General features: G+C 46.2%; 1 protein-coding gene and 1 long non-coding RNA gene across 3 annotated transcripts; both read right to left on the bottom strand.

Moving 5' to 3' along the window:
* Positions 1 to 293: 293 nt before the first annotated feature.
* SNRPB (small nuclear ribonucleoprotein polypeptides B and B1) lies at positions 294 to 9183 on the bottom strand. 2 transcript variants are annotated; one of them, XM_008507749.2, is made up of 7 exons: positions 8736 to 9183; positions 6258 to 6409; positions 4358 to 4469; positions 2459 to 2611; positions 1791 to 1929; positions 1347 to 1472; positions 294 to 600 (listed from the first exon to the last, which is right to left on the bottom strand). In XM_008507749.2, exons 1-7 carry the CDS (start codon positions 8736 to 8738, stop codon positions 590 to 592), a joined length of 696 nt encoding a protein of 231 aa, XP_008505971.2. In that variant the 5' UTR covers positions 8739 to 9183; the 3' UTR covers positions 294 to 589. The 2 variants fall into 2 exon arrangements, with proteins under 2 accessions (XP_008505971.2, XP_070444091.1); XM_070587990.1 differs by having other exon boundaries at positions 294 to 453; positions 8736 to 9074.
* Positions 9184 to 11916: 2733 nt separating this feature from the next.
* On the bottom strand, positions 11917 to 14308 carry LOC139078038 (uncharacterized). Its single transcript, XR_011530754.1, has 2 exons — positions 13892 to 14308; positions 11917 to 12127 (listed from the first exon to the last, which is right to left on the bottom strand). It is a non-coding gene; the product is annotated as an uncharacterized lncRNA (long non-coding RNA).
* Between the last annotated feature and the right edge of the window lie 561 nt (positions 14309 to 14869).

Raw genomic sequence — 14869 nt, 5'->3', positions numbered from 1 at the left:
AGCTATCTAGATGTGTGCTTTCCAAAGAGGATACACCAATTCACAACCCTCACCCAAAAGTGTGTTTATTTCGCAAACCGATGTTTGCCAGTTTGATAGGTGAAAATGTCCCATTATAGTTCAGTTTTGTAATTCTCTTGGTATATAAGGTTATGCATCTCTGCAAATGTGTGGTAAAATATTTTATAAGGGAAGCAGCTAAGATCAGGGCTAATTTTTTCAAGGCAACCTTTTTCAATTCTGTTAAGCATCCAATTTATCAAAGACTTCCAAAAATAAACAGACACACCAGGTACATTTATAATATTCTCTTAAGAGTTTATTATAAACTAGTTTCACAGGCCACAAGGAAATAAAAGGACTATGTACAGCCTTACGGGAAACAGGCAGGGAGCTGAGGAGGGCCAAGATGAGTCTAGGGCCTTGGTGGGCGCATTCCCGGGGGAGGGGGGCCTGTAAGGGAAACCAGATAATCCCGTGAGACTCGGCGAACAACGGCATAACAAACAAACAGGTCTGTGGTAACGTGGCCCTGGGGTATCGGGCCCACGCCTCTGTGGAGCTACTTCCATAACTCTGTGGCCAAGGGTCAAAGAAGGCCTGAAGTAAGAGTAAGAAGTTTAGTCAGTGCCTGATCTGCAACTCAAATCCCCAGCCCCACCCCAGCCTCCCACACCCCGCAGTCACCAAACGATCAGAGGGATGTACAGGGCATATGTGCTAAGTGGGGACTTCTCTGGGGGCCAAGTGGGTTCCTATGCTTTTAAACCCATAACAGAAAACCTGAACTAGAGACACAGGGGTCACCCAGTGTGGCTGTGGGTTATCTTAGAAGCCGCTAGGGCTTGGTGGAAAGAACACTGGTGTGGAAGTCAGGACACTGAGCTCTCTCTGGGCCTGTTTCCTTAACTATAAAATAAAAGGGCTAATCTATGTCAGCATTCCTCAAACTGGAGTTAAATAGATAGTCATAATAAATAGCATAGCAAAGACCAGATGCCCCTCTTAATCACTAGATACTATCAAACCAAAGGGCCACAGACAATCCATGACCTCTGTTGGGGACCCTCAGAATGCATCACTTCGCAGTGCCCTGAGAACAATGCCTTGGACGCTGAGAATACCCTCGGTACGGGGCTGTTCTAACTGCTCTAAGAGGGAAGTAAGGTCAATTTAAGAAATGCTTGTTCCCTCTTTCCTGTCTGGACAAAGCTGTCCTCTAATAGTTTATTTCCATAGGCTTAAGGCCTGAAAGCCCAGAGACTATGGTCAAAATCCAATTTTCCCTCCATCTCCCATCCCAAGATGGTTCTAACGAAGTCAAAACCACTGCTGCAGCCACTTACCTCGCATCCCAGGGGGAGGGGGCCGCATCCCCGGAGGGGGCATGCCCATTGGAGTTCCTCGCCCAGGGGGGATCCCCAATGGGGGACCCATAGGGGGCCTCATACCAGGAGGTGGGCCCATCATGCCTGCAAGAGAAAAGTCCCAAGAATAGAGCTCAAGCATCTATCTTGAAAAGGGAGCAGGAAACATATCAAGTTCTGAGACAGATGGACCATTCCACCTTCCCAGTCTTTCCTGGAAAACTGGGACTTGAGCCAAAGAGGTGGAGCTCCCAATGGCTCTTGTCCAGCTAGTGCCCTGGTCAGTCAGCCAGGCCGGATCTCAGAGTAATCCTGCTTAATTACACAAACTCATCATCAGTTTCAGTCAAGGTTATGTCTCATCACAAATCCAGCTCAGGCATCTTCTATCAATTAGCAATGGTCTCCTCAGGGGCTCCTCACCTGGAGGGGGTGCCCCTCGGCCCATAGGTGGAGGAGGACCCCCACGGCCGGGTGGATACTGGGTTGGGGCCCCTGCAATACTGGCTGTGGCAGCAGCTGCAGCGGCTGCAACAGTGCCTCTTCCTTGTGGGGTCATCACCTAAGAGTACACAGGAAAGGAGTTAGACAGAATAGAGTACAATGCAGTATCCCACTCTCCTGCCCAACTTGCTTAAGAAATAGTAGATGCCAATCCCCTAAGCTACAACTCAAGGCATCAGATTTCCTGTCTAAAACCATCTGTCAGAGAACATCAAGCTCGAATGCCCAATTCCCACCTTCTAGGCCTGAGTTAAGGATGCCCAATTCAAGTTAGAGAAGGTACCTGCATTTTCAAACATGACTGATAACAGGCTGGGAGAGAGAACATTTCAAATGTTGTCATGGAAATATTTTGCTCCAATACAGTTGGCTAAAATACCTTTTATGCATCTCGTTAACAGCATCAACATAATTTACAATGGGAAGCTTTCCTTTTCGCTTGATTCTGAGACCACATACAAAGCACAGTGAAAACTGATAGCCTGACAGTCATAGGTTGGTCATTCTGGGCTCTTCCCAAACTGAGGACCCTCATGCTATCCTTTATTTTAACCACCAGAAGGTGGTGCCTTTCTCCAACTCTTCACCTGTTGGGATGGCCCACCAACCCCACGGACTGGTCCAGCAAGTCCTGCAGGAGCCTGGGGCATGGGAACACCAGCTGGGATTCCTCTGCCAGCAGCTCTGCCGATCCCTGGGCCCCCAGCAGCTCCAGCAAGTGGCACTCGGGCAATGCCAGTCTGAAAAATAAAGAAACATGCTCAAATGTCTGTGGCCTATAGGATCAAAAGTACACTTTGGAATACCATTGCCAAGAGTGCCCTTCAGATTTACAATGCATGAAAATAGCTTATAAACACTACCCACCCATATGTGTTAACACCAATCCTCCATCATCCAAGATTATGTGCCTAGCTGTCACCTCTACAGCAGGCTAGAAAAAGAGTAAGAGAATCACACCACAACTCAACCTGTATGCACTCCTGTGAAAATTAAGCCAACAAAGGGCTAGGGCTCCATTCAGAAAGGGGCAGTAAACAAGAGCCCTTGACTTGGCATTAGAGACACGAGGTCCAGTCCTAGCTGATTCTCACCTGGTGGGTGACAATGGGCAAGTAATCCCATGACTAGGACTGTTTCCTCACCTGCAGATGATGGAGTTATGACAAAACTGACTGTGGTCATGAAGGTTTACAATGGGCTACATCAGAGTAGCAAATTCTACTGGAAATAGATACTAAGAGTTATGAATATGTACACATGCTTTGACCCCAAAAATATGGTAACATCCCGTGCAGACATTTTATAAATGGAAAAAACTTCAACGTAAGAGTCCACAAAAGGGAAATGACTAGGATAAACTATTCTGTACTCACTTGAGAATATCTTTAAGTCATTAACATGACTTAAAAAGTATACAGCAACTGGAAAAATGTTTACAACTTTAAGTGAAAAGGCAGAACAAAACATGTGTTAAGTACCAAATAACAGATATATATGTGGATAAAAATAAAAACAAGGTAAGAGGATTAGTCCTTTGATGAACAATGTCTTAAAATGAAAAAGAGAAAAATTTGGTTAGGTTCTCTAGAGTCTCTTTGATTTCTAAATGTAGGTTGGTGTTTATGGAAGGAACATCTGGGATCAACTGCCAGTTTCATCACTTCCTAGTATGATACCTTGGCCAAGTTACTAGACACCAGTTTGTTTTATCTATAAAGTGGCAATAATTTATCGCAAAAGATTGTTACAAGGGCCAGCCCTGTGGCCAACTGGTTAAGTTCATACACTCCACTTCAGCAGCCTGGGGTTCACCAGTTCAGATCCTGGGCACAGACCTACACATTGCTCATCAAGCCATGCTGTGGCAGCATCCCACATAGAAGAACTAGGATGTCTCATAACTAGGATATACAAGTACGCACTGGGGCTTTGGGCAGAAAAAAAAAAGAGGAAGATTGGCAACAGATGTTAGCTGAGAACCAATCTTCCTCACCGAAAAGCGTACCTTTAAAAAAAATTAAAAAAAAAAAAGACTGTTACAAGGATTAAATAAAATACTGAAATGCTTGGCACACAGAAGATGCTCAATAAATGTTAACTATTATTCTATAACTGTATAAAATAGAGATTCTTTTGTTTGGAGTTACAACTTTTTATGGTCCAGCTTGATTGTCATCATAGTAAGAACTGATCCAAATGGCCTTAGCTACCTCTTCTCCCGACTTACTATGCACATCAACTAAGGAAAGGGGAGGGCTTTAAAGTTCGGAACCTCCAAATTCTAGTTCTCTATCTCCACTTCTTACTTGCAGGGTAACCTCTTTAAGATTCTGTTTATTATCTGCAAAAGGGGGACAAAAATCAGAGGGTCGCTGTGAGTACTGCAATGGAATGCAGAGAACCTAACACAGAGCCTGGCTCATGGCAGGGCCCCCCTTCCACAAGGTTTTCTGGCCTAGCAGTGGCACTCTGCTCTGACTTACATCTTTGGGAGGAGGTCCCTCTACTGTCATTGAAACCAGGTTCTCCCCTCGAAGTAGCACCAGACCAAGGACTCGCTTCTCTTCTCTTTCTGCTTGTTTTGAGTTCTTTGGCCTAAAGATAGGTTTAGAAGAAACAAAAAAGTAAGCATTAGAAAATGGGTAAAGTTCATGTTCACCTGCCTAGGGGCCCTCCAAGATTTGTTTCACACTGTATGTCCTGACAAATGGTACATAAACTTTCCCTAAGACAGCTCCTCTGCACAGTCTTCACAGGCTGAATTCGTAATCCTTTAGGTGGTGGTCTCCCATGCCAAGAGGACGACAATGCACCAACCAAGAGACAGGACAAGAGTCCAGAAAGCCCAGCCCTGGCTCACACGTTATTCTGTAGCCATCATGAAGGCCTTTCCTCAGTCAACTCTTCTTTGCCATTACCCTGTTCCCTCCCTTCAGCTTAAGGCCTTGCCAGTGTTAGGAGGCAGCTAAACAATTCCTCGAGTGAAATGAACTCCACTCACCCCACTGACAGGTGGTATCCATCTAGTACCAATTCACCCCACAGGCCTAGGATCCCATCCCTACCTCACATCAAAAATAGAAGCCATAAAGAAAAAAGAGTTAACTCCACTGAAATTACACCTCTGTCCTCAAAGCACAAAAACAGAAACCTCCAAACAGCAACAACCAGAAGGGGATGAACAAAATACAAACATAAACTGGAAAAAATAACTGCAACAAAACAGGGGAAAGGAAGAGAAAGCCAAAGCCAATACCCTAAAAATAAAGGAGAAACAAAGTACCCTGATTTAAAAAAATAACTTACAGGTTTCATTTTAATGATATTTTATGTTAAATCAACAGTAGTTTTCTATGGGTGGACATTTTTCCTTTTTTTGGCTTATCTATATTTTCCTACTTTTTAATAAAAGCATGTACTGCCCTTTCATAATTAAAAAAAACCCTTCTGGGTATTTTAATTTTTTCTCATATACTGTTATCTATTTTTTTAAATTTTTCTAATAAACATTCTTTAATTAGAATAGTTAGTTTCTTTTAAAAGAACAGAAGAGAACCACTTGGAATAGTTCTCCACTGATCCGTTGGTCCCTCTCCAATGTGTACCTGGCACTCAGCCATCCCTACCCACATTTTCTGTCCTGTACTTCCTCACCTCGTGCGACAAAGAAAACAGCCTCAAAGGGATTCACAGCCACTGACTACATAATAAAGAAACTGCATGTGGCAAGAGAGTTGGATGATCATGGAAGTCACATATCCTCTTTAGGCCTCAAGATGCCTTGAATGTAAAATAGGATGAAAAGCTAGACCACATCTTTTAATGGGTTAGAAGCTTAAGATCTGTGAGTCCTAAGGGAGTTATCCAATAACTTATGGGATTGTAAGAAAGTAGAAAATATCTCCAATTATTTGTATAAATGCCAACAAAAATCAATGGCCCCAAACCCACAAGGGGAGCTGAGCACTTACCCTGAAGAGGGTCAGAGGCTTCTTAAAGCAGTTTCAGACCAGGCTGCATTGGGAGAGCCCTTTAGGCTACAGCTTTACAAATAGGCAATGAGGCCAGAAAATCAAGCTCTCCCCCCTTACACACCTGTGGGGAGAACAGGAGAGCCCTTTACCCCAGTACCCAGGGGCACAAAGTCAGAGAAACAAAAAGCCTAGCAGCCCTCCTGACAACCTGTACTCCAACAGGGCTAGAGAGCAACGCTGCCTGAGCTAAGCAAGACTTCACAGTGGCCAATGTCCCCATTTAAATCTGCCCTCTAAAACAGGAGAGCAAGCCGAGAGGACCCAGCTAGCTACATCACCACCTGTCACTCGATCCACCCACCCAATCCACTCCCGCAACCTATGTCCACCCCCACAGCCCACTCCTCACTTGATCTTCCTGAACTCATCACAGTCACAGAGGATCAAATTCATATGTTTGTCAAAAGCCTTGAAGGTGCCAATGAAGATGCGGCCGTCTTGCAGGATGCACCTCATCCTGTAGTCGATGTGCTGCAGCATCTTGCTGCTCTTGCCCACAGTCTGCAAGGAGAAATCAGAAGGAATGAGACTCAGCTCTTTCGGCCCACACACCCCCGGTCCTTCCTAATAACGTCTGCTGTGAACTTCTTTTCTACATCTGTCTTTCCCAATAGATTCTCACCTCTGTCTTCCAGCCACAGCCCTTTCCTGGGCAATTCTCCCATGTCACCCTGTTTTCGGTCCTGACCTCTGTTATTCCCCCTTCCCTTAAAGTCATCTTTCTCATATTACAATTGCCTTTGTCTGTGTTGTGACAGTTTCAGGGGTGAGAAGGCAGGGTGTCTCCAAACTAGTCAAACCCACTCGTATCAGAGATTAGCCACCTGCCGTTGTGCAGATGCTGGGTGTGACTCCGGCGCTGTGGAACACCCACAACCTATTAAAAAGACCGAGTAAAAGAGCTGGAGCAGGACCGGCACTAAAAATCCAATCAGTGAGAAGCTGTCAGCAGAAAGGAGCCAGCCAGCTTGGAAGTGAGAATGGAATCCCCAAACCAAGAATTTGTTAGTACGCCTTCAAGACTACCTTTGGGAGAGGAAAACTTTCTGGTGGTCAGGGTGCTAATCAGTTTGAACACATAATGGTCTTTAAGAACATAAAACTTCTCATACTTCTTAATTAACCCAACCTTTTCTGCTTTACAGCCTGGCTTCCAGTGTAGCTTTGCTTTGCTGAAGTAGAGAGACGATACAGACATCACAACGCGAGCTGTCAAGAGCCCTGGACAGTTATAGTCCTCTCTAGAAATAAATGACCCAGCATTTGAACTGTGTATCAGCCTCCCACCAGTCTGACTGCTGTGGGCCAGTCATAACTCATCCAAGTGCCTTCCATGTACCAGGCACTGCGCCTGCTGTTCATCTCTGTGAGCTTGGACAAGAACAGGTTTTCTGGACCCACAAATGTGAGGATCAGAACCTTGACTGCTGCCACCCTGGAGACCCAGGTTATGTGGCTCAGTCTCCCTTAGATGACCACTTTAACCGGTTTGTAATCACAGCTTCTAACCACACAGATCTAAACATTTATGGCAACATTTATTGGTCCATCTCCCTTGTGACAGCTAACTCTCACTAGGTGCTCACTGTGTCAGGCACTGTGATAAGCGTTATACATCTCATTTATTCCCCAAAATCAGATCCATTATTATTCCTATTTTACAGACAGGCCACTGAGGCTGGGAGAAGTTGAGCAGTTTGCCCTGCCTCACAGCCAGGAAGCTGCGTTGGAATCTAGCCAGCCTGACTCCAGTGCCTACTCTTCCAATGATTCCCCAACAATATCCTACCAGGTTTCCCTGCCTACAGTTGACCCAGTACCTAACAGACCCAGAACAGGGTGATCTTCCCAAACACAACTTAGTTCATGTCATGTTGCTGGTTAACATCCTTCGACGGCATGCCCCATCACCAACAGGCTCAAATAGCATTTAAAGCCTTTAGGAACCAGGCTCCTGCCAATTCCTCCCATCTCCTCTTCCACCTCTTCCTCCCCTGCCCGCTCCGGGAGCTTCCAACAGCGCTCCCCTTCCTGCTTCGCCCCTGCACTCCTGCGGATCTCTACTATTCCCTCCCACTCCCACCGGGAAAACGCCGGACGATCTTTTGTGACTGCTCAGGAATCCTCTACTCCAGAAGGCATTCACACCCCGCCCCGCCGTTACTTCGACTTAATGCTGAACTACCACTCCGAATTACATCATCCGTGTCCCCAACTCGAAAGTGAACTCGGTGAAGGCAGGAACACTTCACTGCGTAGCCCTAGGGCCTAAAGTCAGACACACTCCAACACACATCGCTGTGAACAAACGAGCCGAACTCTTCCTCCAAACTTTCTCATTCACCCCCCGTTCCTCCTCCCCATCTACTAAACCCAAGAAGACGCTGAGTCGGGGCCACAAGCCCTTCCACCTCCTTCCGCACCTCCTCCTCGGCCCTCCCCCTGCACCGGTCTCAGCCTCTCGCCGGGTCCTCCCCAGTCTCCCGCGCTCCAGCGCCTGCTCCCAAACCGCGGACACACATCGACTCTGCAAAAGTTTTCTCAGTGCCTCCAGGACTGCAAGCACTGCGGCTCCAGAGGCGAGGAGCCGCGCTTCCACCCTCGCGCCCACCTAGCGACCCCGGCCGCGGCCCCTCAGTTCCTGCCTTCCCCTCCCCCACCCAGCCGAACGGCCAAGGTCCGGCTCTTCCCAACCGGGACCGAGCGGCCGTGGCCCGGGCCTTCACCGCCATGAGCCGCCAACCCACGGCCTGCTCCCCGACCAGTCGCGGTCCCCACTCCACAAAAGACTCGGAAGCTCCCGCGCGGCCGGCCTGCGCCTCCTTACCATGGTGGCGGTTCTGATGGCTCCGATTCCCGCCGGATTCGCCTCCACAGAGGCCTAACCGCCTGCCAGTAGCAGCTTCCCGCCGCCGCTACCGGAAACGCGGCTGCCGGTAAAACCTGGTCCGGTGGAAAGCTGCTTCCGGTGCCGGCTCCCCGCTCTTGAGTTCCGGCCCAGACGCGGAGCTGGAGCCCAAAGCGGGGCGGGGCTTGGGACGACGCTAACGTCTAACTGAACTCAGAGAGGCTCCGACGCCTTCCTAGTTTCAGTCCTTACACGAGCTGCTCTTCTTCACCCTCGTCCCCGCGCCCCGGCCCACTACCCTCGGTCCTCTCATCTCCCACTCTCCCCGGGCTCTCTCCTCTACAGCCACTCCCCTGCCTTTCCGTGAACTTGCTCGCGTGCTCCTGCCTCAGTGCCTTTGCATTTGCTTGCCTCTGCCTGGAATGCTAGTCGTCCAGGTATGTGCACGGCTCATGCCCTCACCTTCAAGACCGGAGCGCAAATAACATTTTCACCCTGAGGACTTCCCTGGCCACCCTGTTTAAAACTGCAACCTTCCCACCAATCTCTGCTTTTTCTCCTTAACATCGATCCCTAACGTACTACAGATTTTTGCTCATTACTTTATAATCCCTCCCCATTAGAATGGAAGTTCCCAGACTATGGATTTTCGTTTGTGTATCCTTCATTGCTATAGTGTCTAGAACACTGCTTAGCACAAACCAAAGGCTCAATTAATATTTGAATGAATGAATGAGTCAATCCATCCTGTCCAGTCCTATGACTTTTGAATAATACTGAAATGCTCAGGAATTTCATATTTATTCCTCTAAACCTGGTCTCTTCATTTAACTCTTGGCCTTTTATATCCAGCCACGTGCTTGGCATGGATGTCTAATAGGTATACTAAATTTAACATGTTGAAAACTGAATCCTTGATTCTATTCACTCTTCTTCCCAAAACCACTTCTTACCAGTGTTCCCCATCTCAGAAGTTTCTCAAGTTAAAAAACAAAAAGGAAAAGGACAAACTTGGAAACATGCTTGATTTCTTTCTCTCCCATCCCATAATCAATCTGTCAGCGAATCCTACAGACCTTACCTTCAAAATGTCTTGAATCTGAGTGTTGTCCCCTGCTCCACTGCTACCACGCTAGTCCTAGCCACCATCATTTCTATCTTGGATCATTTAACGAGCCCCTACCTGGTCTCTTGCTCTCACAGCAGCCAGACGGCTCCTTCTATAATGTAAGAATTATACCAGATGATGTCATTGCCCTGCTCTCCACTTCCCAATAACTTCCCAGCACATGTGGAATAAAATCCAGCCCTGCATCCCTCTCTAACCTCATCTCCTTCACTGTTCCCCTCATTCACCATCCTGCAGTCACACTAATCTCTTTGCTATTCCTCAGACCCAGCAAGGAAAGCTTCCACCTCAGGGCTTTGTAATCCTCACACCATCCCTAAGATGTATGTGCTGTCAGATGAAGAGATGGAGGCTCAGAGATGAATTATCTTGCCCAAGGTGGTAGAGGCAGAACAGGAATATAGTTCCATCTGGCTCCTCAGCTGTCCCTTTGCCACCAAGGCACCTCATAACATATCATTCATGCATTCATTTTAAAAATATTTATTTAGCACCTACTAATACTGTTACTGGGATACAATGTCCCTTCCCTGAAGGAGCTTATGTTCTAGTGAGAAAGAAAGACAATAAACCAAAAGAATAAGTATACAAAGTACCGTGGAAAGGATATGAAAAAAAAACAAAGTAGAGTAGAAGGACTGAAAGTGATGGGTTGCAATTTTGGCTAGAATGATCAGAGAAAGCCTCTTTGAGGAGCGGCATGTGAGCAAAGACCTCAATGAAGTGAAAGACATTCTGGACATTTCTTTTTTTTTTTTTTCCTGGGAGAGATTCGCCCTAATATCTGTTGCCAATCTTCCTCTCCTTCTTTTTTTTTCTCCCCAAAGCCCCAGTGCATAGCTGTATATTCTAGCTGTGTGTCCTTCCAGTTCTTCTACGTGAGCCGCCACCACAGCACGGCTGACAGATGAGTGGTGTGATTCTGTACCCGGGAACCAAACCCAGGCTGCCAAAACACAACGCACCGAACTTTAACCACTAGACCATCAGGGCTGGCTCAATTCTGGACATGTCTTACAAAGGGAATCATATCTTACGTGGTCTTTTGAGACTGCCTTCTTTCACTAGCATAATGTTTTCAAGGTTCACCCATATTGTGGCATGTATCAGTACTTCATTTCTTTTTATGGCTGAATCATATTTCATTGTATGGTTAGACCATTTTTGTTTATCCTGTCATCAGTTGATGGATATTTGGGTTGTTTCCACCTCTTGGCTATCATGATTAATGCTACTGTAAACATTTGTGTGCAAGTTTTCATGTGGACACATGCTTTCATTTCTCTTGGGTATATACCTAGAAGTGGAATTGCTGGGTCATATGGTAACTCTGTTTAACTGTTTGAGGAAGTGCCAGACTGTTTTCCAAAGTGGCTGCACCATTTTACATTCCCACCAGCAGTGTAAGGAGTGTTCTGATTTCTCCACATCTTCCCCAACACTTGTTATTATGTGACTTTTGGATTCAGCCATCCTAGTGTGTGTAAAGTGGTATCTATCGCATTGTCGTTTTGATTTGCATTTCCCTGGTGACTAACGATGTTGAGCATCTTTTCATTTACTTACTGGCCATTTGTATATCATCCTTGGGTTATTTGTCTTTTATTACTAAGTTATAAGAGCTCTTTATGTATTCTAGATACAAGCCCCTTATCAGATATAAGATTTATAAACATTTCCTCTCATTCTGTGGGTTGTCTTTTCACTTTCTTGATAGTGTCCTGCACAAGAGTTTTTAATTTTGATGAAGTCTAATTTATCTTTTTTTTTTCTTTTGTTGCTCATGCTTTTGTTGCCATATCTAAAAATCCTTTGGCAAATCCAAGATCATGAAGATTTGGCCCTATGTTTTCTTCTAATAGTTTTAGTACTTACATTTAGATCTTTAATACATTTTTAGCTAATTTTTGTACATGGCATAAGGTAGGGGTCAAGTTTTATTCTTTTGTAGGTAGATATACAATAGTCCCAGCACCATTTGTTGAAAAGACTATTCTTCCCCCGATTGAATGGTCTTCAATGGAAAATCAGTTGACCGTAGACACATGGTTTTATTTCTGACCTCTCAATTCTATTCCATTGATCTCTATGTCTATCTTTAAGTCAGTACCATTGCTTTGTACTAAGTTTTGAAATAACAAAAAAATGAGTCCTCCAACTTTGTTTTTCTTTTTCAAGATTGTTTTGGCTGCTCTGAATCCCTTGCAATTCCACATAAATTTCAGAATCAGCTTGTCAATTTCTAAAAACAAAAAAAGGGGGGGTCATGAATGCCAGAGCTGGGAGTTAAATCGGCTGTTCATTTGGCCTTTTGTTTGCTAAAGTGTTCTCAAGGTTCAGTCTAGATTGGGGATTGGCAAACTTTTTCTGTTCAAGGTCAGATAGTATTTTGGGTTTGTGAGCCATATGGTCTCCATCACAATTACTTAACTCAATCCCTGTAAGTAGGATGAAAGCAACTATAGGCAATACTAACAAATGTGTGGCTGTGTTACAAATATAACTTTATTTATGAACACAAATGTATCACAAAATATTATTCTTTTCATTCTTTTCAACCATTTAAAATGTAAAAACTATACTTAGTTCACAGGCCATACAAAAAGAGGTGGCAGGACAGATCTGTAGTTTGCCATTCCCAGATGTAGACCATCATATTTCTGGGTCTGGGTTCAGGGCCATAGCCCCAGCTGGTGCTGATAATAACTTTGACTTGCATTGTTTCTTTGGCTTATTGCTGTGTTCACTGAATAGATGCAGTCAAAAATTCACCTCTTTGCCTTCAAATAAAAACTGCACACATGCACATTCACATCTCTGTCAATCTGGGTCCAATGAGGAGACAGAAACCAGACAGTAATTTAAATGGGAAATTTAACATAAAGAATTATTATGCAATGATAGGGGAGCAACTGTAAATATCGAATGAAACCCTCAGCTGAGGGAGAGTGCTAAGGAAGTATAAAGCTGGAAGGAAGGTTCCCTCCCCAAGGCTGGGGTTCAGCCCTCACTGGAGAAGTTGCTACAGCCCACTGGATGGTGGAAAAGTCAGGGTAAGGGGGATTTGCACGGGCCAGAGCAGGTCTACCATCACCAGCAAGCAGGAATAACCCTCTGGAGTGCAGGCAACCAAAGCTGGTAGCCAGGTGCACAGAGGGAGCTGGATGGGCACAGAGGGCCAGGGTGTTGATGCTGACACAAAGCCTGGACCACACAGTGCCTGTGTCTGGAGGGCCGCAGCAAATTAACCTCTGGGGGGACAAGCGAGCTGAGACTGAAGGGCAAGTGAGCAGAGGAGGTCAAGGCACTGCTGGAGGCGCTGCTGGAAAAGGAGGCTGAGAAGCTGCAAGAACCTAGTGTACTTCTGTGCACGGCCTGGACTGGGGCAGCTCAGAGTGGCTGCTGGGGCCCTGGTGTGCATGCACAGAGAGCCAAGGAGAAAGTGTGGGAGCAGCAACCAGGCTGGGGAGGCTCTGAGCCTCTGCCAGGGATGAAGGCCAGGTGATCTGCTTGCCAGAGAGCCAGTCCAGTGGGGCCCCAGGGTGTATGCCCGTGGGGCTGAAGAGGGGGTGCAGGAGCAGTGAGCTGGGCTGGGGCACAGGCTTGTACTGTTTGCGCTCCCGACTAAGCCACCAGTGCCCGGGTGGACAGCTGGAGAAAATATAGGGTGCCAATCAGTGGAGAAAGCTGTGTCCTGCAGGCATTTAGCATGGGAGAAAACTGCGCTGGCTGAGGAGCCTAGTGAAAGAGCCACCTGAACCAGGAAAGAGGACCCCTTCCTCCTGTCACGTGGCTCCAGAGCTCGCTACTGATGAATCTCACACCACCAGGCAAATATTTAAAGGGCCCAGGTCCATTTTCACAAATAGGCAACAAAAGGTGAATTTGGAGCTGAGACAATATGCTGATAAGTGGCACCATCCCACATACACACAAATATATTCTACCACACGGGTCAGCACATGCAAGACTCAGATGCGGAAAGAGGATAGCCAGCTCAACCTACCTCTAGAGAAGGAAATATTCTTATGGTAAACACAGATAGGATGATGTTGGCTTTCCGCTTGGATTCTTGGAGTGATGAGAACTTTTTCTCCTTTGCAAATGTTTTTACTGTTAGAAAGCTGTGTTTGTGGGAGTCCTTTTAAATTCTCCCTTATCTTCTGCATCCAGGCAACCACCAAGTGCTTTGAAGACAACCCCTACAGAGTCCATCTTCTCTTTCAGTCCACACTCTTGCCATAGTTGTGCTGTAAATTTTGCCCGGGCAATTGCAACACTTCCTGCTTCCCAAATTTATCCCAGTCTCAGTGCTGGTCATCACACCATCTCTTTCTCTTACGTTTTCTCAGATTCCCTGCACTGTCTCTTCCAGATCTTCAACCGCCAGATAATTTCCGTGCCAATACATTCAGCAGAAAATCTGATCGGAAAGGTTTTCACAATTCTATTAGTCAGACACACCTCCAATATTGCACAATTTATTTATGCTACAATTTTGACGGGTTGGGCCCCCCTCTCAAAAGACAAGTAAACCTCTTTTGGTGGCAGTGTTTACAGACTAAGCGGAAGGTGCGGGCCCTGCTGCTTTTACCCAAGGGAATTAGAAGAGAGGCAGCTCAGACAAAAACTACTGTAAGCAGTATTAACATTCATAAAATTAGGCTCTCTTCCTCCCAGCCAAAAAATAGCTTTCTAGTTCCCAGAGGAAGTGGGGAGCAGGAAAAGGGGAACGGATGACCAGCAGCAGCGAGCGTTCTGTGGAGCCTGGTAAGCCAGGTAGGCTGGGACCCGCCCTAGGGGGCCACCTCAGCAGCAGCTGAGGGCGATACCTGAGCCTGTGTGTCCCTGGCTTGGTGAGATTTTCCAATCCTCAGCTGTTGCCCCCCAACTCAGACAGACATGGAATGCTTTCATCCTGTTTACAACACCGGTGGATGGAACTCTAAGAACCTTTTCTCATTTTAGGATTCTAGAACATCAT

Source organism: Equus przewalskii, chromosome 21 (assembly GCF_037783145.1).
Source record: "Equus przewalskii isolate Varuska chromosome 21, EquPr2, whole genome shotgun sequence".
Classification (NCBI taxonomy): domain Eukaryota; kingdom Metazoa; phylum Chordata; class Mammalia; order Perissodactyla; family Equidae; genus Equus; species Equus przewalskii.
Note: the sequence above shows the minus strand (reverse complement) of the source record. Positions and strands in the feature narration are given on the sequence as shown.